Here is a 24,057-nt window from a genome sequence, read left to right as displayed (position 1 = left end):
CGGCTAACGGTGCCTGGCCTGGCCTGTTGCCTGCCAAGATTGTATTCAGCCTTCAAGTTATCTGCTCCGCTCCTCGAGAAATGCATTCCTGTCTAGTAGTTTAGGTAAACATCCTTCCAGCTACAGAGCAAAGGGCCCGGCCTTACTGTCTCCGTGCAAGTAATTCATAGCTCCTGTTACCATGGTAGGCCCATGCCCCCTCGCATCTCATGTAGACACGTAGACACTTATACACGCACTAGAAGTCAGTATAGGATAGCCTCTGCCTGAGAGACTTTTCCTTCCAGATAATACAGTTCCTTAAACACAAGATATTCGATACGATTTGGGATTAGGTTGTTCTGACATCCCAGACTTCTGTCTCCTCATGTAGGGCTAAATGTCAAGTCCCCTTCACCCTCCAGTTACACGTCAATCACACGTCATGCTGCCGTGCGCGCATCTCTGCCATGTATTTCTGCTGACTTTGCAGCATTCTCTTATGGATCCACCCACCTGTGACATCCTCATAATGACGTTTCTAGTACACGCCCTTATGCACGCCTATTGTAACGCTTTCTTCCATTACGTATGTGTATTCTTATCTCTCTTCTCAACTGTTATGCCTTCTGCATATGCCTTTACTGTAATGCATTGACTATATATATGACAACCTGTCAATAAAGTATTGCTCTATCCCTTCCCGAACCTTCGTGGTGACGGAACCTGATTGCCTGGTTCGAACCAATTCCTTTGTAAGGAATAAATCCCCTTTTAAACCCTCAAATACCACGGATTCTGCCTCTTATTTTTACTGAGTTATTCTTATTGAACTTTACCGCATAAATTAAGTCTAGGTAATTTAAATTTACCACACCTCCATAAAAGGACGAAGGGCCCTAATCTCCTCTAGCAGTGTCTCCATGGAAACAAGCGAGGCCGCTTTAGGTGGGGAGGGCGGATTTTGCTTTAGGCGTTTAGTGACAGATTTGACAGTGGGTACTGGTGGGGGAGAAGGATCCATAACTGTCGCGGAGGCTTGCGGTGATACCAAAGAATCCTCTAATTTAGAAAGGGCAGTGAAAATTCTTGAGTTTTTAATAAAAATACGCTTAGGCGTAGGTTGTTTAGAGAATGCGCCCTTTAATCTACCCATAAGGGTCAAGTCTGTCACCTTGTCAAAAAGGAGCAGAAGTGTGACTTAGATATAAAATATCAAGCAAGCAAAAACCAGTACGAATCAAGCCAGCTTTTTAGCGAGAAGAAAAAATAATAAAGTTAGATCCACAGGAAGGCATCAATCCTCAAATAGCGGGCTCAAAAAGCAGAACTGAAAATGTACCACCAAGACTGTACATCAGAAAAGATGAAGAGGTTCCACAAAAATAGTCAATAAAAAATAGACACAAACAAAATGATGATTATTGTCGCTTCCGAATAGGCATCATATGAAAACTCTGTTTGAGAGGTACATGAAGAAAGTAGCGGTTGGTTAACAAAGGAAAGTTTGTGAGTCATGCACCCTCCTTAAGTGGTAAAAATGGGGCAACAGACTTGTGAAAAAGTTGTCAAAAGGAAGAAAAAGCGCAAACAGGCAACACCAGAAAAAGCCATGAGAGCAGAGAAGCGCCTTCAAAAAACGTTTCCTTCACTTTGCAGCTCGAATTTACCTCGGGATGAAAAAACAAAATGGCGCCCGTTCCGAAAACGGGACCGCCGCGGGGATTAAATGAGGAAAAAAGACATCTTACAGGTCAAAAGAAGTCGAGTGACGCTTCATTCTGCTGCTGCTAGCGTTTAGACAGTGAATCCGCTCACTGGAACATCCGTTCGCTCGCCATGACGCGAGGGAGAATCAGCGTTGTCCTCTGGGTCCCGGGAGCCTCAAGGGAAAGCCGCCATCTCCGTCGGGCGGTAGCCACGCCCCCTATGGATTACTTTTCTAACCACAGGACTGGATCCTAGATTCAGTCCTTGGACATCTCCTGTAAACTGTTGAGTAAAAGCGTTTTGGTTACAGTAGTGATTTTTAAGGAATATTATTGTATTTTAAAAGGTGAAACTTGGAAATCTTTTCACATAGAATCACCAATGTTATCCTATGGCAGAAAATTCACTTAGCAGGTAAGTAGTGTTATCGTTACTTTTTCTTACTCAGTGGTGGATCCTGGATCCAGCACTGGAGAAGCTCCTGTAAACAGTTGCAAGAATGTGTTTGTCATACAGACGATTTTTTAGGAATGTTTTTAGTTTGTGAAAATAGACACTTAGAAACTTTTCTGGTGAAAACCACACAATGGATTCCTATGGAAGGAAATACAAGTTACTGGTAAGTACGCTTAGAATTACTTTCCAGGGTCAGTGCTGGGCTAAAAGATGCAGCCCTGGGTTCTCTCCTGATTACAGGTGAGTAAATTGGAATTCGTAGTTTGGCTGATTTTAGAGGAATATTTGTACGTTTCAAAAATAGACACTTAGAAACTTTTCTGCTGAAAACCACACAATGGATTCCTATGGAAGGAAATACAAGTTACTGGTAAGTACGCTTACAATTACTTTTCAGGTTCAGTGCTGGGCTAAAAGATGCATAACTGGCTTCTCTCCTGATAACAGGTGAGTAAATCGTATTTCGTAGTTCGGCTGATTTTAGAGGAATATTTGTACAATGGTGAAGGAAGGGGGTGGGGCCTGAGGTGACGTGTGCAAACACGTCCTGTGGCGCATTTTAAGTTGGGGGATTAAGTCCCCTTCAATCCTGAGCTCCCCTGGCGGACAACTAGCCCACCAGGTACCTCCAGTATGCGCCAGGGAGCTGCTTTGCAAAGAGGTGTTCAGAGGCCACGGCCCTTTTTTCACCTCTCTGCAACGCAGCTCCATGGCGCTTAGTGGAGGTACCTGGTGGGCTAGTTGGCCCCTAGGGGACCTCTGGATTGAAGAGGGAATGAATTCCCCAACTTAAAACGCACCACAGGGCGTGTTTGAACACATATTACCTCAGGCCTCGCCCCCTACCTTCATCACTGTGCAAACGCATCCAGTGGCGCGTTTTAAGTTGGGGCATTAAGTCCCCTTGAATCCTGAGGTCCACTGGCGGTCAACTAGGCCACCAGGTACCTCCTGTAAGCGCCACGGAGCTGCGTTGCAGAGAGGTGTAAAAAGGGGCGTGGCGGGGGCAAATTACCTTATTCAGCGTGTAGTTTTTTCTATCGGGAGGATCCACGCATCCAGCGCGCATCCTCCCGTTTTAAAAAAAAACCTTGGGGGTCCTTGTGGGACCCCCTGAGCAGGCCTAGGGGTCAGGGTGTTTCTACCCTGCCCCCTTGTCGCGTTTTGCGCCTTTTTTTTTGTGGTTTTCTTGTGCCTCGGTTCTACTGAGGCACAAGATGGCTGCCAAAACTTCCTGATTCAGAGTGTTGGCAGCCAATTAGCATACAGCTCGTGCTCGGGAGGGTGCGGGGAGGGTGTGCGGATCCTCTGATGCCATAGATATATATGTACTTTTAACTCTAATTTTCTCAGGAACTACTGAACGGATTTACACCATTTAAGAAAAAAGGCACAAATCTGAACTGAGGACTACCTCTTTGCCACATTTGGTGTAATTCCGTTCAGCAGTTGGGGCTGTAGCTGCGTCAAAAGGTCCCTTGGGAAAATGCATGGGGAAAACGCGTTTTGGGACCCCCTCTTTTCTCGGCCCCCGCTTGACGAATCACCGTGAAGTTTTCAGGATAGGAGCGGACCGGAGCTGGTCAAAAGTTTGGAAATTTTAGCGAAGATTCGTCAATCGGCGCCAACGTTATTCTAAATAGAATGTTGCGGATTTCCTATGGAAAATAGTTCCTAACTATATCTACCTACTGGCCAGTAGGTAATATATATATAGAGAGAGATCTCTCTTTCTCTTTCTCTTTCTCTTTCTCTTTCTCTTTCTCTTTCTCTTCTCTCTCTCTCTCTCTCTCTCTCTCTCTCTCTCTTTCTCTCTTTCTCTCTTTCTCTCTTTCTCTCTTTCTCTCTTTCTCTCTTTCTCTCTTTCTCTCTTTCTCTCTTTCTCTCTTTTTCTCTTTTTCTCTTTTTCTCTTTCTCTCTTTTTCTCTCTCTCTCTCTTTCTCTTTTTCTCTCTTTTTCTCTCTTTTTTTCTCTTTTTTCTATTTCTCTATTTCTCTCTCTCTCTCTTTCTCTCTCTCTCTTTCTTTCTCTCTCTCTCTTTCTTTCTCTCTCTCTCTTTCTCTCTTTTTCTCTTTTTTTCTCTTTTTCTCTTTTTTTCTCTCTTTCTCTATTTCTCTCTTTTTTTCTCTTTCTCTCTTTCTCTCTTTCTCTATTTCTCTCTCTTTCTCTTTCTCTTTCTCTCTCTTTCTCTTTCTCTTTCTCTCTCTCTCTCTCTCTCTCTTTCTCTCTCTCTTCATTAACTCTAATGGGATGTCCCACTGTCCCGCAGAACCTGAGTGATTAATGCTGTACAACAGCTGGTTCTGTAGGGAAACATACAGTTTCTTTATAGCTAGGTTATTTTTATCCTGATTAACTAGGATATGCCAATGAATGGTGTGACACATATATTAATAAACAGAGTAATAACCAACACTGACACAAGATGTACTTTAACGGTATCTTAATGTTTATATATCGTAGAAAAACACAAGTGCAATATACAGAAAACATGAAATAACTATTGGGTGTCCATTTAGAACTCTTTAGTATGCTTAAAACATGTATCCTCAATTCTTGACTGTGGATACGTGAGGTATTGGTACGGAACACCTATTCGTGTGCATGAAAGGTATCTAGCATCATGAAGCCCTGCCCAGCTACAGATTCCAGCATTGCTCTGCAGGTGGATTTTGAGAACCAAAAGTGTGACTTAATTAAAAACTAAACCTTGAACCGTAGCAATCATTCCCAGTGGTGATGCAACCTCAGCGGATATAGAAAGCGGCTTTGTCCCACTTGGAGTTTTTGGTGCCAAAACAAACCGCTTTAGCGAGCCAATGGCATATTTGTCTTGCTTTGAGTCTTTTTGAGTTCCAGAAAGTACACTAAATCACAAGATAAAGTTTTTGACTGGTTTGGCTTCTCTCAGATTATCTAACCTTCGCTCCGTCCTGGTCAGCCTCAAATTGTGCATGGGTCCTGGTCACCTATGAACTGATTCTTGTCACTGACACTTCTGCATTTTCTAGGCTCCTCTTTTGTCTCAAAATTTTAAAGATCCATACCACTGGTTTCCCTTATCCGATTTTGCTTGTTTCGGTGTCTGTTTGCGTATTACATTATTTCCTATGGCTCTAAATTATTTTGGGAACTTGTTTTCTAGACTTCAAAATTGTTGATACTAAATGAAATAAGCTAACAGGCATTTCTCTGGAGAATTGCCTGCTGCTTATGCCACAGCTCCCAGGGGTTGAGAAGAGTCTCTTAAAATTGTGATGAGACCTAACCAGGGTGTGATTATTAAATTGTCACGGTTACCCTTTTCAGAAGTTAATAGCACACTTCTTGATATTGGTGTTCAGTGTGTGCCATATAGAACTTTGTCCGGCACTTACCATTCATATTTGACACTTTAGAGTTAAACATCCCATTTCAGATTTAATGGCAAGAATGTAAGTATTTTCTAATCATTGTTTAATCAAAAAGAAGTATTTTTTAACTATTTCTGGCCGTACAAGACATATGTATACTTAACAGAGGTGCCAGTTTACCTTTTTCAATTAGCTTCCTGTTTTGTTTTAATAAATAAAACCAAAAAAGCTGAAAATGTATTCCTTTTTATATTTTTCCACAGTAAGGTCCCAGGGTTTGTAAAGCTGTTTGCTCCAGAGGGTTCCTTAGTATTTCATGAAAAAGCCTGGAATGCATACCCTTTCTGTCGGACAAGTAAGCTATTTTTATTAGATTTTTAATAAATTCGTTTACCATGCTGTCAACCGTGCGAAAATCTTGCAGTGCTTGCAGAAAATGCCAGTGAAAAAGAACTATGCATAACTTTAAAACCTCAGTTAGTTGACTTCTGAAATTCTCTCTAGGTTCCAGCTGAACTAAATGGAGCTAAACGGGAAACAAAATGGAAAGGCAAGACAAAACCATTTATTGAAGTTGGCTACAGACACGTTGCCCATATCAAGCAGAAGCTAGTTTTATGTAGAAATAGACAAGGTAGTGGTTAGGAAAACAGAAAGCAGATGACGACCAAAACATGCAGAGCTAATCAGTCTGGATTCTAACTGAAAAGTTCTGGATCCTTCCATTCATGCAGTCACTCATCATTCAGTTGATGCACTCTGTCACTCATGATTTTACCATCCTGTGTTGATGCATGTATGCATCTATGTGTTGACTCATTCTTTGCATTTCCAAAAGACTGTACACACAGGCTCACCAATCAGTGAAGAGGTGTTATCTGCCAGACCTATTCGCTATACCAGAATTGTTTGGGTGTTTCTGGTAGTGTGACTGCTAGCCTGAGTATTGTCTTTAATATGTGACTGCTTGTCTGTGAAGTGTTTCATTGCTTCCGGTAGTGTGTGACTGGTAGTCTGTAAGGGATGTGAGACTACTACTAAGTGAATGGTGTGAGAGTGTCCTCAATAGTATTAGACCCCTATACTGAGAGGCCGTCATAGTCTGAGATTGCTAGGATGTTATCAGTGTCTCTGGGAGTGTGTGACTGCTAGTTAGGAGTGTAGTCGTGCATTTGATAGTGCAAGATTGCTGGTATGCGTATTATGGTACAATGCTACAGAACAGTTTCAAATGGATACAATCTGGTATGCTGTGAAATAGCCTCAGTCAGAAAAGCAAAGTACTCCCAAAGTAACTTACAACAGCATTGGCAGGTGATGGGATCTGATAAAGATGGAATGTGCATCAAAAGCATTCCTCTATCACATCAAGCTCTAAACACAAGGACCACACTAAAGTATTATAAAATAAAAACAAAAAACACTAGCACTGAATGAAACTAGCTTGTGTGTGGACTTGATCCTTGTAAGAGCAAAATGCAGTCACTCAAAGTGAAGTTAACCAGTGCCTTAAGTAGGCTGATCCCATGCTATACGCTCTAGTGAGCGGTAGAGAAATGTGAATGACTCAACAGACCAATGGATGAAGAGAGATGGCTGAAAGCCCTTATATTTAAGTATATTATACATATTTTAATAAAGTCATATGGTCTTGGCTAACACTAGATGTAAAATGTTAGCAGCAGTTTATCAGAAGACTTCGCCTGACATTTGCCCTCTATCTTTGAATTGCAGCCAATGTGACAATATAAATACAGAATTTAAAGCCATCTTGATCTATTGCTTAGAGTTTCACAACCCACCAAAAATCGGCTTGTGACTCACAATTTAGAAAACACTGTACTAGCGATTCCATGGCTGATGCTGGTAAGCAGCTAAAGTATACAAAAGTGATAGATGGAATGCTTCAATTAATCTCAGCCACTGTAATTACTCTGGCTGCATCCCAATCCATCGTTATTTTGCACACCATGCCACCTCAGTGTGGACCCAGTTATATGCAAATCATTCTTGACGCGGCTCCAATTGGAACACTCCTGCTGAAACTGCCAAGCCAGCTCCTCCATGAACTGGAACACAAGCAACCCAGGATCAGTTTTGCCCTTGTTATGGGCTCATCAGCCGGGTACAGTTTGGTTCCAGTGACATTGTGCATGGGACCCACATCTGGGCATACTTATCTCACTTAGGGCTACACAATAAAGTATACCAAAAAAACGATGGGTGGAATGCTTGAATTAATCTCAGCTACTGGTAATTACTTGGGCAGCATCCCAATCCTTCCTATTTTTCATTTCATAGCACCAGCTGAAGGTTACTCTGAAAATGTTTCCGGATACAACCTGAAACTAGAATTTGCAGGAAGAGTTTCCACATGAAAGAGTATTACTAAAGATTGCCTACTCTTTTATAAACTCCACATTTTATCTCCTATTTGTTTTAACTGAAATGGCGCACATTGACGTTCTTACACAAACTATTGGAAATGTGTATATGTGAGGCATCAAAGCAGAAGTTAATTCACAAAGTGTGAAGGATTTGTTTAGCTGTTGCAAAGGCAAATAAATTCATTAATGATATGTGCTTCTTGCTTCAGATGTGTGTCTTTTCTACCGATTGAAGCAATGCTTTTCTGGCTGAACACACAATCGTTCTGCTGACTACACACCTTTGTTAGTTTGGCGTTTTACGTGAGGAGGAGTATGACAGAGTAGTTTTGTATGATCAATGGACCCAGATGTAGAGAGACCTCAATTTTGAGGTGGTTAGACTCTTTGTTAGTGTGAAACATGGCACTGACTGTTGAGAGCAGGGGTGTAACGCAGCCCACATGGAGCTGCAAACCTTCAGGGGTGCAAAGAATATGTGTGAGATATTGGATAGTCAGGGGCTCCTCCTCACATTGTGCAGGAGGCCTGTCATTTTCCATGATGCCACTGGTTGGGAGGGCGCAGTACCTCGACACCTAGCGTCTCACAGGCAGCATGGACATATGCCTCAGCAGGGAGCATTCTCAATCAATCAAACAGTCTTTATTTCGACTTGTTGTCATAAAAGACAAATTAAAAACACATTTCATCATCAAATACAAAGAAAGAAAATAAAAAGAACAATTCGTCATCAGGTATATCCTGTTTAAGCTACACATTTGAGTTATACACAGAAATCATGACACTAAAATTAAAAACAGCAGGATTTAAGTTCACTACATATGTGGTATTTCTACTCGACCAAATAAGAAAATAAATAACTGTCTTCCATAACACACTAAAACACACTAAAACTATAAAAAAATACCACATTTGTACTAGGTTTACTTTAGGGCGGCTGGAGGGCTTTCAGTTTCCCAACTCTTATTATCCACATCCATTTCAGAAATTTTGCTAAAGCTATCACTATGGTTTCAGAACAGTCGGTTTGAAATATTCTCAGTGCAGTAATCCCCGTCCTAATACCCTTTTGAATACAAACTGCTCTTATCCATCTATGACGGGGGGCCTTATATTCTGGGCAAATAAACAAGACATGTGCTATGGTTTCCGGGTATGTTATGCAAAAAGGGCACATTTGGTCATTTTTACTAGATGCCCATTTACAGGTGACCGTCTTCAGTGGGAGAGTACCTACCCTAAACTGATGGAATAATTTCCTATCATGAGGCATTGTAATCAAATCCCAATACATCTCATACCCAGTAGTATGTTTCAGCTCCAAAAAAGCCTTAGTATACGATGGAGCAATGTGTGACTGAAACTCCTCCTGGGATATGAATGACCAGTAGGCCTCTTTTAACTGTTGTTTGGTAGGAAATAGTGTCCCCTGAGGATTATCCCAAAGATCCCCCAATCCTAGGGACTTAAGGAGAATTTTAACCTTTATAAACCATAGAATTTTACCCCCAGAATCCATATCACGCGTCTCCAGGAGTGCTAACGCATAGTGATTCAGTTCTGGGGTTACCCACAGTCTTCTCCAGTAGGCAACTGGTCTAAATCTACAAATATTTTCTAGACTCTGACATCCCAAATCCACGCGCAGAGGTACGAGTGGTGTAGAATGTGGGAGCCCTGTTATACAGCGGAGAAATTTGTTGTGTGCTTTTTGTAAACCTACTATATCAGACGACCCCCACAATTCTGCTCCATATAACATGGAAGATCTTACACCTGAGTCATAGATTTTTAATACTGGGGCTATAGGTTTAGTGGCTGACAACTTGAATTCTCTTAGAAGGGCACCAGATAGTTGAGCGTGCTTAGAGATTAAATGGGCCACATGCGGCTTCCACTGTAACCTAGAGCCCAATGTAATACCCAGGTAACTGAAGCTATCAGTCTGCTCTAATGATTCCCCATTCATAAAGACTCTGCCCCTAATGTTCCTATGCCTATGCATCGTCATAAATTTAGTTTTAGAGACATTAACAGAGAGGCCATAGTCATTGCAAAATTTTTCAAAGCAGTCTATTGCCTTCTGTAACCCTTCCTGAGTCTTTGATAATAGGAGGGTGTCATCGGCAAACATTAACAGGGGGACGGGGATGCCGTTCTGTTTGGGTGCGTCAGTAGTAGAGTCCCTATAATAATCTATAACTCTATTTATATATAGTGTGAATAATGTGGGTGCCAGCACACACCCTTGCCGCACACCCCATTCCGTTGGAAAACTGGCGGTCACCTGGCTCTGGTTACCCCATCTGAACTGCGCGTAATTATTTTCATGTAGTTTGATCAAAACCGCAAGTAGTTCAGGTGGGATACCCTGCTCGTGGAGCGCTCTCCACAGCCTATCTCTTGGGACTAGATCGAATGCAGCCTTTAAATCAACAAAGGCTGCATATAGTGTGCCACCCCCCAGAACCACCCATTTCCAATATATTGTGGAAAATCTAAAAACTTGATCTACCGTGCTGGTCAGGGGTCGGAAGCCAGCCTGTAAAGTGGACATGACTCCCGAATCCTCGATCCAATTCTGGACCCTGAGAAGTACCATTCTGGCCACAACCTTCTGGATACAGGCTATTAGGCTAATTGGCCTGTAGTTTCCTGGGTCAGCTCGGTCACCCTTCTTAAAAATTGGTATGATTTCTGCTCCCCGCCATATATCCGGCACCGTAGTGCCTTTGGCAATAGTGTTCGCCAGTAATTCAATGTAAGGGACCCAGACTGATCTGCTATGCAAAAACAAATCTGCGGGAATTTTATCTAAGCCCGGGGCCCTGCCTTTGGGAATTAAATTGAGGGCACATTCAACATCTTTCTTGGTGAACACTAGCGTGTTTGCTGATAAAGGACGGCTGAGAGAGGCTAGGGCAGGTGGTGGGACATTATTTGTGTTAGCGAACTGGGACTTAAAGTGCTTGACCCAGTGTTCTGGCGGGACATGATTAACCGGGATTGGTTTTTGGTTCCCCATGCCCCACCTCACAAGATGCCAGAAGTCCGTCGAGTCTCTGGACTTGCTGGCTGCCAATAACTCCTCCCAGTATTTAGTGTCCCACGCTTTTTTTGCGGCATTTTGTGTCCATTTGTAATGATTCCTTGCCGCCCGTATAGCCTCCCTATCAGTGGATCGCACTGCATCAGCTAAAGATTTGTATGCAATCCTGCAGTTTTTATCATACCATGATTCCTGTTTTTTTTTCCCCTTACCAGGGTACCTCTTCCTCGGAATACTAAAATATTTACTTAGTTTAAAAAAAAAAGGGTCGAGTGAATATGGACTACCCTGCTGCAGTAATCCTCGTAATCCAGCTGCCCCTGCATTTCAATAGTTGCTTCTTTTACCATGTCATTCATTTCGCTAATGGTTTCGGGTTTACCCAGACACTCGGCCCATCTAACCCGCCGAGTATCATTTGTCATGGTGATATCATCTATCATATCATCTGGTATTAACCCCAACCCTTTGTGCAGCTGCAGCTCAAGACTGAGAGGGTTATGGTCACTTTCGATACGATGAATTACAGTCATATCACGTATTGAGGTCCAAAATTCAAGATTGACCAGAATATAGTCAATTCTGCTAGTGCTCAGTCCGTTATTAAAAGTTGGATTACCCTGCTCATCACCTCGTGTCCTACCGTTCACTGCTCTCAGCCCATGTTCTAAACCGAAGGTCTTAAGTTGTAGGGCTGCCTGGGTCCACCGTTTAATAGGGGGTAGACTAAGGGGGGGGATTTGCCAACAGATATCCTCTGCATCCGTGCGCTCTAGATCCATATGGTCCAGAGGCTCATAGGAGCAGTTGAAATCTCCGCAAATTAATATGTTGGCACCTCCCCTCCAAATACTAACATAGTGTCCCAGTGCCACCACAACTTCTGATGGTTTCCCTCCCGGCTTTCCCCTGGCATACACATTAAAAATGATGAGTTCACCAAATGAGGGAGATTTTAACTTGACCGCCAGAATGTCCCTTGAATTGATTTCTAATTGTGTAGTTGTAAAACCGTCATCCTTTTTACCCAAGTGGTCAGTCCCCCCTTAGGTCTCCCTCTATTTGTTTTGGTTGCAGCTATTGCAAAGTGAAGATGCCCTGATCTATGTTGGGGTTCTAATGCCCATGTTTCTTGCATATTGACAATCATATAATTATCAATAAAAGTAGCCCAGTCCCTGGAGGCCAACTTATTTTTAAGACCTGCCACATTCCACGAAACCAAAAACTGGCTCTCCACATTACTGCTTAAAGGATTGTGAACAATTGTAGTATCTCCTATGCTGCTATTAACCAACACTCCCTCTGTCTCTGATCCACTGACCTCCACCAGACATCCAGTATCATTAGCCTTCCCTGGACGGTTACTAGGTGTAAGATAACCTGTAACTCCGGGGACAGCTTCATAATTGGTTAGACCATGGATTGTTGTATCACTGACACGGCTACCTTGGTTGTCAGTTTGTGTACAGTGGTCAGAGTTAATTGGCAGATTTATAGTGACACTAGTCAAATCAGGAACTCCATCAGATATATTTGAAACAGTGGGTACATTCCCTTCCAAAGCCTCAACCAAACCACCTGCGTTTGAAAAGTGTGCACCCACTATCTCCTCCCCTAGTAACTGTAGACTTCAATCACAGGCATCCAGACCACTAAAGATGTCAAACCTGTTAGACACTTCCAGTGGAGTGAATAACACTGGATAGTCCGTGCTCCTATGTTCAGTGATGTTTGGCCTGGTAGGTACTATATTCCACCCAGATGTTTCTGCAATTGAAGCTGCATGATGCGCATAGGCAGAATTCCTGTTGTTCATCGTACTGGGGAAATTGGTAGTAGGAAAGAGTAGCCATGGGCAGGTTGGGATGGAAATACTACAGATCTTGGGTAAAAGTAAGTCAGAGGGCGAGGAATAATGCTACTATCAAAATTTACCTGAGGCCAATTCAGGATGTAGCGTACTGCATTGTGATCTCTAAAATTGACCACAACCACGTCCCCCCCCCCCAATGTCTTTAGGTCTTCCACCCAACCACTGAAGACGGCGTACATGTATTATTTCGCCATCTATATTACTGGCAATTGGCCTGTGTAATGTCAGCCAGTGTGTTATTTTATTCTTTAGTTGGGAATAACCCTCTCTCTTGTTCACTGGGAGCTCTGGTACCCCCGTGAGAATCACAACATATGGTACGGCCTCTGGCGGAAGATCCGGTAGTGGTCTCCTGAACTGTTCCCCCCCGGGTCTGCCTGAGGCCTCCCTTCTCATATCTCTTTGATCCATTCAAACAATTACCCAGATCTCTGGTAGATTTATTATCAGAGATTGTTGGATAACAGTTAGTTTTAACTGATGCGATGCTCACTGGAGCATTTGTCTGATTGGTAGTGAAATTGTTATAAGCGGGTTTAGTGGCAAGAACTGTCCCACTCGAAGGGTGACTGCTAGAGGACGGGGCGTCTAATATGGGGTTAATTGAAACTGTATTTAGAACTGCCCCAATTTCGGTAGATGGTGGTCGAGAGTTATTAGCGGGTTTAACCGCTGGGGAAAGAACTGAGACCTGTTTAAACTCTAAATTAGCTTTTTGTCGTGTAGGACTTCTCTTCCTACCCAGGTCTGCTTCTATTTTCCCTAGTCGGTTCTCTATTCTTTCCAATCTTTCCACTATTGCTAGAGTATAGGATCGCATAATCATCTCAATACTATCCAAAAGATTGCTGGTATGTTTTGTATTAGACCCGTTATCCTCGAAGCTGTGTTTAGTACTATGTTCCCCCTCTATATGTGCAGAAGTTAACACTGATATAGGAACAGTGTCCGTTCCAGTCCCATCCGTAAGGACTGCAGCAGTTATAACGTTAGTACTAGGGGGGATGGCCTTCTTCCCAAAGTCAGTAGAGCTCAACTTCTGCTTAGTAGGTTCCATCCTATTGCGTCTCTTCTTGGTAGGTGGTGGACCGTACTTTGTAAATTGTACAGGTTTCTTATACCTTTGTCGTGTTGTCTTAGGGGGAGTGGGTGTCACAGCAATCAAAACTCCTGATGTACTGGGAGTGCAAGATGGATCATGTGGTGAATTTGAGATGTCTATTCCAGTAGAAGAAGTGCTGGGCACTACGCAGTCTCTCAGCAAAAGAGGTACACCATCTGTGAATAAAGTATCATCAGCAAGGTCTGGGACTAACTCGTTATTAGGAATGGCTGCGGGGTTAGGCTCAGACAGTGCCCTATTCTTGATATTTTCTATAGAGCGTCTACGCTCCGCTCGGCGCTCTGCGAGTGAAAGTTCTGTTGAGCCTCCGGATGGTGTTCTGGTAAAATAATTATCCAGGGTGCCATTCAATAAAGTCCCCACTCTATCAGCCACCGTTATTGTCGGACTCCGCACAATCGTAGACATGTTATTAACTTTGACAGGTAATTGTCGTAGCAATAAAGTGTAGTAGCAACTTACTATACGTTGTTTTCTCTTGGATCACAATTTGCCCAGGGGGACGGGTCCGGTCCGGTCTCGTAGGTCCTCGGAGGGCCACAGAGGGCCCGCCCTTTGCCCGGGCTTAGCCCGCGCACGGTCCCGCGACGCGGGGTATTACGCCGATTTTAAAGCGCCTCCGGGCGCGTGATGGGTGACGTCGCTTCCGTCATCCAGGGAGCCTGGGAACTTGAGTCCGTTCTCACCCTTGCCCCCGCCTCCACACAGCGGCCACGGAAGACTCGTGGCAGCGGGAGGGGGAGAACTACACGGACTGCAGTGCTGGTTGCCACACTGGGAGGGCCACAAGGTAAATACAAGGTCCGTGCAGGGACAGTCACAGGGCCAAGGAAGTCGCACCCGCTCCTCCGGGTATTACGCCGATTTTAAAGCGCCTCCGGGCGCGTGAGGGGTGACGTCGCTTCCGTCATCCAGGGAGCCTGGGAACTTGAGTCCGTTCTCACCCTTGCCCCCGCCTCCACACAGCGGCCACGGAAGACTCGCGGGAGGGGGAGAACTACACGGGCTGCAGTGCTGGTTGCCACACTGGGAGGGCCACAAGGTAAATACAAGGTCCGTGCAGGGACAGTTACAGGGCCAAGGAAGTCGCAGGGAGCATTCTAGTAAGGGTCAAGGATAGTGATAGAGGCATGAACTGCTCATGCACAGTTTTGGCACTGCAAATACAGTGTCCTCTGCATTTCCGGTGCCATGCTCCCTCTTCCTGCTCTTCCTCGCGTACCACAGCACTTGTCACAGCCTTAACAATGCATAAGCATGAAATCGTTCTATGTATGTCATGGAGTAAATGAGGGGCAGCATTTCTGGGGGAAGCTTGACGTCACCCGCCTGTTGCTGAGAGATGTAAAGCTAATGTAGAGTCTGTGCACTACGTGTTTGCTCTTAAAAGAGCAATCCCTTGCTCTTCAATTAAAAGCAATACCAAGGTATATGTACACTATTGCAATACTGATCTACCCACATGTAAGAGAAAAAAAATATACCCATCACGATCAGCACACTATTATATAATGTAAAAGCCACACCAATTCTATTGTTATCATGTGCCGAAATCAACTCCCTGATAAGTAATATATTTTGTAAAGTTTGTTTTGCCTACTTTGCTTCAATTTTTCTACATAATCTCCATTAATAATATAAACAGCTAAATAAATCTATGTTATTATCGGTGGCTTTAGAAATCTTACATGTGTATGATTATGTAAAGTCGATAAGGGAAACTTGTTAAACACAAATGTACTACAGGTAATAGAGTGGTCCAGCATTGTACAACTCAAATGTCTAAATAGAAGTGTTTTTCATGGAGTCTATTCTATTTGGACATGTCACATGCGCTGGAACTTTCATTTGTAAGTTATTAATTTGTAGTTAATCAGTGTCATGCAAAATGTTTTAATACTTAACATTTTAAACCAACAAATCATTTTACCTGTACCATTTGACATTCTACTAAATACATTTTCTTCTTTCCCTTTCCTTGTTTGCTTGATCTTCATATCGAAGTTGTAACGGTAAGTAGACAATTTAAAGAATTTACTTTTTTCCTTAGTTGTATGCCATTTATTTTTGTATGCCCAATCTTTATTCTTTGGTGTTGACCTTGTTTTTCCAGGATTCAATACTGTTGCATGTTTACGCATAATTCTACTCTAGTACCATAATTATCCAGTGTGTTTTAATTTTTTTGTTTTAAAATTTTAGCTGCACACCGCTAATGTCTACATATTCAATCTGTTAGCTCCCTGTAACCAATCCTTTTCTACAGAGCCTCATGTAGAATGTGGTATGGTTGAGGATAGTGGAAAATAAGCAAGCTGGCATTGGTTTCACAAAAAATCATCCAACTGTTTCCATCCCCCCTTACAGCTCCCGGGGGTGCACTGAAGCCTTCCTGTTAAACTTACTCCTATGTCACTGGTTTGTGTGCCTTCTTCCCATAGCAACTGCCCACTGTTAATCCTGGTCTCACTACCCTTCTCTTTCTTAAATGTATTTCTTTGCACCACTTTCCACTGTCCTGCTCGCCCAAATCTATCTATTTGGCATGTCTTAAATTTCCTCACCCATCTGGATTCTCTCAAAACCTCACAGCCTTCCCTGATACCACAGTTGTTCTTTACCCTACTGTCTCTGGTTTCCCCCTCTTCTACCACACTGCCTCCCCCTTGGTCCTTTTCCTGCTTTCTCTCAGAGACCTGTATCTTTGTGCTGTCACCCCCTGCATGCCCACTTCTCGGCACTCACTGTGATAATTTTTCAGAATCTCCTCACTTCCTCCCTTGTCCGAAGATCCCACTGCCCGTTTTTTCCCTGGATCTGGAATGTCTCCCTTCCATGCTATCTCATCTGGCCTAGATTTGCACCCAGAAGAAGGGACACAAAGGAGATAGTCCTCACCGGAGCGAAGTAAGATGAAGAAGCAAAAGGGGCATTTGCATGGAAGAGAGTCCACAGGCTAGCTTTGTCCTTTGGGGACCTTGGCAAAAGTTTACAGCTCAAGGAATTGTCCCTGCTCTACAGGCGCAGTATTCAGGTTTTGGGACTGGAAACAGTTTTGTGGCTGCGAGACAGAGTGACAAGCGCAAGCACGGAAGGAGCGGCATCCAGACAGTCGTGGGTCAGCGTTGGGAGCAGGAAAGTCTATGGCTCTCAGCGGAGGGGGGCCAACAGTCAGCAACCTCCGCTCGCTGAAGGTGTTCCGCCCGCAGCCTGCCCCCACCCACCAACACCCGCCAAACACCTGCCAGCACCAGAACACTGGGATTAGTGGCGGGACCAGAGCAGCAAGAATAGCGAGAGCAGCGGGGCCGGGCGGAACTCAAAAGACTGCAGATTAGAACAGGAAGGATTGGAGGTAAGGCCCTAGGCAAGTCACTAAGATTACAAGGTGCCAGATACTGGGCTGAGAGGTTCACAGGCATAGAACTGTGCACAGAGATCCAGCTCCTCCTTCTCTCTCAAGAAATCCCCTCAGTCTTTGACTCCGCTCAGACCCTGCTCAGATCCCGCTAGTGCTGTAGAGCTGGTTTCAACTGTGTCTAGACCAGTTGCCCAGCCACCCAGGAACCCTGAAGGAGAGAGAGAGTTAGAGGGGTTGCGGGGAGTGAACCAAGAAGTGGGGATATGAGGCGATATGGGACAGCTAAAAGGAGCGGCAATAGACTGAGTGCAAGGTTGTTAGAGTGCCTTGTTGAGTGTGACCCCTGACCCCCCCGGTAGGCTTTTGGGGGGGGGTTCCAACTCTGCTCTCTGCCTCGAGCTGCTGGCATCCACTGATGGACTGCTCTGGGTCCGCTGCGCTCCTTCTCCATTCTCCCAGACATCTCACCCGACTATGTCATCTAAACATCATCTAAAGCCATCTAAACAAAATTGGGGAGAGACTTTCAGGTCAACGCAAACAGTCATGAGGTGCACTTCTGCTAAAAAGACCTCAAACAGATAACATGCGCTTAGGCAGAATTAGGTGACCGCCGGGGGACATAGTGAACAACTCAAAGTAAGCTTCAAAGAAATTTAGGTACAATCCAGCTAGTAAAAAAGAAGCCCCCAAAACATCAAGGGGCCTGCTCATTTCGCCACTATTTCCTATGTTTGAGAGATCAGATAGAGGCGTAAAAGATCCCCTAAGCTCCAGATTTCATTTTCTCAAAGACCTAAGCATTGCAATATACGCAATGCCCGGAGCAACTCCTGGGCTGCAAACACCTCTTGTTACCCACAGGATTAGTCTTGGTATAATACCTAATTTAACAAAGGGAAAAGCTTGCATCATCATTCCGATCATAAAAACAAATTCGCAATAGAGGCGGAAGAAATGAGAAGCACAAATTCACGAATAGTGAATGACGAGCAAAGTAAAATGGCTAATGGGAAAACATCAGAAAACTCCAATTGTGAAAATTCATACGATCACAGAATGTCCAGCGGGGTACTCACGCAAACAATTGACACACAAGAAGCCACCACTGAGGTCCCCCCTCGCTCGTCAATGGGGCCGGAAGTCGAAATTGAGGAAATTATAATAGGAACCCTCATACAACGCAAAGGGCTCAGGTCTACTCTACCCGGAGTGATATTCAAGTTCAGGAGACAAAGCAAGGGTACATAGCTATAGCGCAGGTTCATCAAGAGGAGCACAAAGAGACTGAAACATCATGGTTGGAATCATTCACATTTAACATGAATGAAGAATTGAGGCTAGCTTCGAACACCCACAAAAGCCTACAAGGGAAACAAGCCCTAGACAAAGAAAGCAAAGTAAACCACAAAACGTCTTCCCAAAAATTGGCAGTCCATAACACCAAAGAAGATATGGCCATAGACAGCAGCCAAATCAAAGACAAATTAAATTGGTCAACACAGGATATCAGTCAGCCTGTAAAGACCCCGGTAATACAACATCACATAATACTATATCAAATTGGGCCAACCGATGCAGAACCAAAAAACATACAAGAAGATTCATGTAACTATTCAAAAAACACAACTGGACCTTTTTACTACATTATTACATACTCTACAAACCTCAACAGAGACACCTACATTGCAGTTGGATAAACTGGATATTCAAATAAAATTAATGAACATCACAACTTCCTTCATAGTAGGAATAAACTCGAAATTGGACAAACTTACAACTTTAATTACAAGAGTGAAATCCATTGACCCACCTCTTGAAAGAGAGGCTGCCAAATCTGGTGATCTCTCGTATAAGGGGGTTGAGATTAGTCGCTGGGTGTTTGACATATAGGGTCACATTGTCCGCATACATGGACTCCAGAATCACCTGGGATGTAAAAGCGAAAGCAGGCACCCCTGTCTAGTGATGGGGGTCACCTCGAAGGGGGGGGGAAGACCACTCCGTTAATCCGCAATCTGGCTGTCGGGGCAGTGTAAAGTAATGCTATTTTCTTTAGGAATGCGGGCCCATGCCAATACGGGTGATGAGTGAAAATAGATAAGGCCATTCCAGCATATCAAATGCTTTAGTTGCGTCAAGGAAAACTGCGGCAGCGGGGAGGGAGGGGTCCACCTCCTGCATCACTGCAAAGAGGGTGCAGAGGTTGTGAGCCGTGCTCCTGCCAGGGATGTAGCCACATTGATAGGGTCGGAGTACTGTGGGGAGCAGTGGGAGTAGTCGCGAAGCCAGCAATCACACCCATATTTAAGGGGGGGTGACAGAACCAACCCAATTAATTATTGGCCAATCGCCTTGCAAGACGTTAAAGCAAAGTACCATGCCTCTTTCATTCTAGCTGATCTGATTACTTGGACGGACAAACTTAACTTGATTCCAATAAATCAGACTGGTTTTAAAAAGCCAATTGAAATGATAACCAACATTCTGTCACTTTTCCTTCTTGAGGAAAAATATAAGCAAAAAAACCAAAAACTTTATCTGTGTTTTATAGATCTAAAAGCAGACAAAATATTAAGAGGTATAATGCTTTTCTATTCTGAAACCTGGCTAAGAGTGAAATTAGGAGATGGCTCCAGAATTTCAAGAAAAGTTAACACAAATAAGGGACTTAAACAAGGCTGCGTTCTGGCCCAGCGTCTGTTCAGTTTGTTTATGTCCGACTTGTCAGAAAGGTTGAATGAGATCAATTCACACCCACCAAAGCTGGGAGTATCATCACTGTCACATCTTTGTTATGCAGATGATGTGGTTTTAATAAGTCTAACGAAGGTTGACCTTCAAAAGCTACTTTCAGAAATGCTGGAATTTATATCATTCAATAGACTAGAAATTAACGCCTCCAAAACTAAAACAATGACTATCAGCAATCGTCCAGTCCCCAAGTTGAACATATAGGTCAATGGAAAAACCCTGGAGGAAGTAACCTGTTATAAATACTTCGGGATCCATATTGATAACAGGTTGAATCATCAAGAAAAAAAAAAACACGTCGCGGCGAACCAGCGCACTAATCTTTGCGTTTTCAACCTTGGCCAAAAAATTAGAGGGCCCGTCCTATAAACCATTGCTTTCAATAATATCTCCAAAACTGCTGCCAACAATATCATATGCCAGCATTGCTTTACACGGCGAATATGCAAGTCTATTGAATAAGCTGGTAGCGGATACATACAAAAACGTTTTTCAACTCCCACAGTCTGCTTCTCCGTTGTAATTTCGGCTTGAATTTGGGTTGACAAATGAAACAATAGGGAGAATGTACTCCACAATAAAAGTATGGTACAGACTTAAACAAAATCTAGTGCGTTCTGAGCTCAATAAGGCACTGTGGTCCGAACTTGAAAAAGACTAAAAATAAGCATTTAATCAATACTTGCAAAAAGCTTTCACAACTACAAGTAGGGAAGAGCTGTGGAACAAGAACTTGCCTTTCATAACTTTCAAACAAGCCATAAATAAAGCTGCAAAGTTTCACTCTCTGCCAAGTTTCATTCTCTGCTAATAGACAAAAATATCTTTGCTCATAGATCTCACGCTTGGATTGTGATCAATAATTACAAAGCCCTTATACCAGCAGTCTACCTAAACATTCCATTTGAGGCATATAAAAAAAAAATGTTGATGGTGTTGCGCTTCGGGAAGGTCCCGTCCTTAGCGGACCAACTGAGCTGGATATACAAAGGTCCAACGGCATGCCATCTCTGTGGCAGCAAAAAAGAAGATCTTATACACTTAATATGCGTTTGCCCGAACCTACAGTAGGCACGAGCCACGCTATTAAAGAAAGCTTTTATTGACGGAGGAATAGGGTCCTGTAGAGCTGCCATTATGAAAGGACTAGGACCAACAGATCTGAAAAAGAACTGTAAGCTTCTCAAATTCCTTAGACCCTGACCGAACTTGGAAATCTGTATCCTAGTCGTTGTTTGCAGGCACTTTACGCGCAACAAGGGACTCTGACTTTGAATCTCGTAAACAAACTATGTAAACAACATTTTTGCTTTTAACCCCTTCCATGCTGCTCAAATTCCGCCGCTGTGCTGACGGTTTCTTGCGCGGGCGTGGTCATGACGGAACGGTTCCGTCATGAGCACAGCTCAACCGTGGCTCATGACGGAACCGTTCCGTCATGAGCACCGAAGGGGTTAACAAATTGAAAGTATTATTTTATTTTTTTTATCTGATATTTTTTATTCACAATTGTGTTAAAGTTTTAATTAACTAAACAATAAATATCTTCTTCTTCTTTGGGGTTCATAGCATTTTTCAGTGACGTGCATCAATTACTGTGCCAATTCTTACCATACCTTTCTTTAACTTTTTCTCCATGCTTTCTTGATGTAAGTCTTTAGACTACACTCCATTCTTAATTTCATGTTCCCTTTTAGATATTTTTTGGTAACGTCTGAATATTTTGAAGATCTAAACCAAGTAATCTAAGACAATTATCTTTTTTGTATTTGTTTTCCTGAAATCTTTTTATTGTATCCACTACAAACAATAAAGAGTAATTACAATTTTGATCTTAACTTGGGGAGACAGAGAAACATTAGTTGTACTATCCACTATCACTAATTGCCATTCCTCAGTGTCCCCCTACCCCTCACACCCTTTGTGATCTCGGACTTTGTTTCATTTTGTAGACCTTTCATTTACCATTTCAAGTTTATTGTGATTTTTCAGTTAAGGATATCATGAGGAAAGGAAACAAATAGTTTGCTTTCTGTTATATTATGATGCACAGATTAGTAGAGCACACTATCACCTGGAAGGGTAACCTGGCGCTGAGAAGGCATGAGTCTAGCTAACCTAAGGCCTAGTGGGACTACTTGAGAAGCCAGGTTTTAAGTTTCTTGTGGAATTCAGGAAGGAGGAGGAGGCTGTTATGTGTAGGGGCAGGTCATTCCATGCTTTATAAGCAATGTAGAAGAAGGCTTTGTCGCCAGATCTGGTTTTCCTCGTGCATGGAATGTGTACAAGTAAGCCTACAGACAAGCTGAGGTGTCTGGAAAGTTTGTGAAAGTAGATGCAATTGTTGAGGTATGCTGGGCCAGTGTTCTGCAGTGCTTTGAAAGTGTGGGTGAGGAGTTTGAATTGTTCTCGTTTGTGCATGGGGAGGCACTGGAGCTAAATTATTTGTGGTGTGATGTGACTGTGGTGTGGGAGATTTAGAGTGATTCTGTCTGTTGAGCTCTGAACGATCTGCAGCCCTCCAGTGAGCTTTTTGTTGATCACGGCAGAGCAGGTGTTCGCTTTATCCAGCTTGCTTGAGACGTGGCTGTGTGTGACGGTATTCCGGGAACTGATTGGGAGCCATTTCAAAATTTTCCTCACCATCTTCAGGGCATGAAAGCATGAGGCGGTGGTGGTGCTGACTTGGATGGCCATGTCGGGTTTGTTGTCGATGACGAGCCCGAGGTTCTTGGCGTGAGTGATGGGGGTGAATGTCTGTCCTAGCTCTGTTGGACACAAGAGTGAGTCCCATGGTGAAGGTTCTCTCCCGAAGATTACGATTCTGGTCTTTTCTGTGTTCAGCTTCAGACAGATAATCTTCATCCAGTAGGCGATTTCAGTCATGCAGGTTTTGAACTTGATCCGGGTACTCAGTGTCTGGTCTGTGAGGGAGAGAATGAGTTGCATGTCATCAGTGTAGGAGAGGACGTTGTCATCGTGAGAGTAGAGTTTGCTGTCCAGAAGGCTCATGTATCCGTAAAAGAGGGTTGGGCTCAGGGAGGGTACTTGTAAAGCTCTGTAGATGAGGTCGCAGGCATCCAAGGTGTACGGTGCTTGGCTGACTGACTGGGTCCTTCCAGTTGGGAAGGAGCATATCTATTGGATTGTATGCCATTGGGTTCCGGTGTCGTAGATGAGGATGAGGTAGGGAACATGTGCCAAACACTCCATAAGGGTCCAGGAGGATATGGGTAGCCATGTATCCACCATCCAGGATAATGCGGATGTCATGTGTGACGACTACGAGGGCAGTTTCCGTGCTGTGGTTCGGTATGAAACCTGACTGAGTTGTGTAGAGGAGTTGGTGGTTGTTGAAGTAGTCGGTTGATGATTTTCCCTGAGACCTTGACTAGGAATTGTTTTAGAGATCGGTCTAAAGTTGGTAAGTGTTAAAGGGTCCGTGGAGGGATGGTCGCAAAAGAGGTGAAGGCATGCAGAATGAATGTGAGCATGACACTGGTGGGTTGGAGTCCTCTGGAGTAAGCGTGGTGGGGGCAAGTATCTGATGGCTTCCCTGAATGTATGGGCTTCATGATGGTGGCGATTTCTTCTGTGGGGTTGATGGACCATGCGGTTAGCATCAGTTTTTTGGGATAAGATCGAGAGGCATTTCGCAAGGTCTGTCTAGTCTGATTGTGGGTTGAATTTGCTGTAAATGGCAATTATTTTGTTGCTGAAGAATTAAAAAAGATTGTTTCAGAGGTCCTGCGAGGGAGTGATTAAGTTGCAGGCAGCTGCTGTTGAGGTGAAATCCTTCACAATGGCAAAGATTTCTTTGCTTCTGTTGGTACTGGCATTGATGCGGTTCTCCAGAGCAGTGCGTTTAGTGGTCCCAATCATTTGGAGGTAGCTTCTCAGGGCGGAATTGAACTTGCTCCTCTCTGCATGGTCCTGTCTCATTATGCATTTGCGCTCCAGTTATTTGCAGTGACATTTAATCAGCCTGGGTTTCTCCATGTACCAA

The 24,057-nt window shown here is 43.6% G+C and overlaps 2 protein-coding genes across 2 annotated transcripts in view; one reads left to right on the top strand and one right to left on the bottom strand.

The window, feature by feature from the left end:
• LOC146783979 (uncharacterized) overlaps positions 1-24,057 on the bottom strand; it is a 778,724-nt gene that overhangs the window by 49,218 nt on the left and 705,449 nt on the right. The gene's annotated exons all lie outside the window — the stretch shown is intronic.
• The window catches only part of PITPNB (phosphatidylinositol transfer protein beta), a 624,814-nt gene that overhangs the window by 261,894 nt on the left and 338,863 nt on the right, over positions 1-24,057 (top strand). The window contains exons 4-5 of the mRNA XM_085636212.1: positions 5,762-5,853; positions 15,941-15,948. Of these exons, the coding sequence (XP_085492338.1) occupies positions 5,762-5,853; positions 15,941-15,948 (100 nt within the window). The remainder of the gene's footprint in view (positions 1-5,761; positions 5,854-15,940; positions 15,949-24,057) is intronic.

Source organism: Triturus cristatus, chromosome 11 (genome assembly GCF_964204655.1).
Source record: "Triturus cristatus chromosome 11, aTriCri1.1, whole genome shotgun sequence".
Taxonomy (NCBI): Eukaryota; Metazoa; Chordata; class Amphibia; order Caudata; family Salamandridae; genus Triturus; species Triturus cristatus.
The sequence above is the reverse complement of the archived record's forward strand: the minus strand, read 5'-3'. Positions and strand labels throughout refer to the sequence as shown.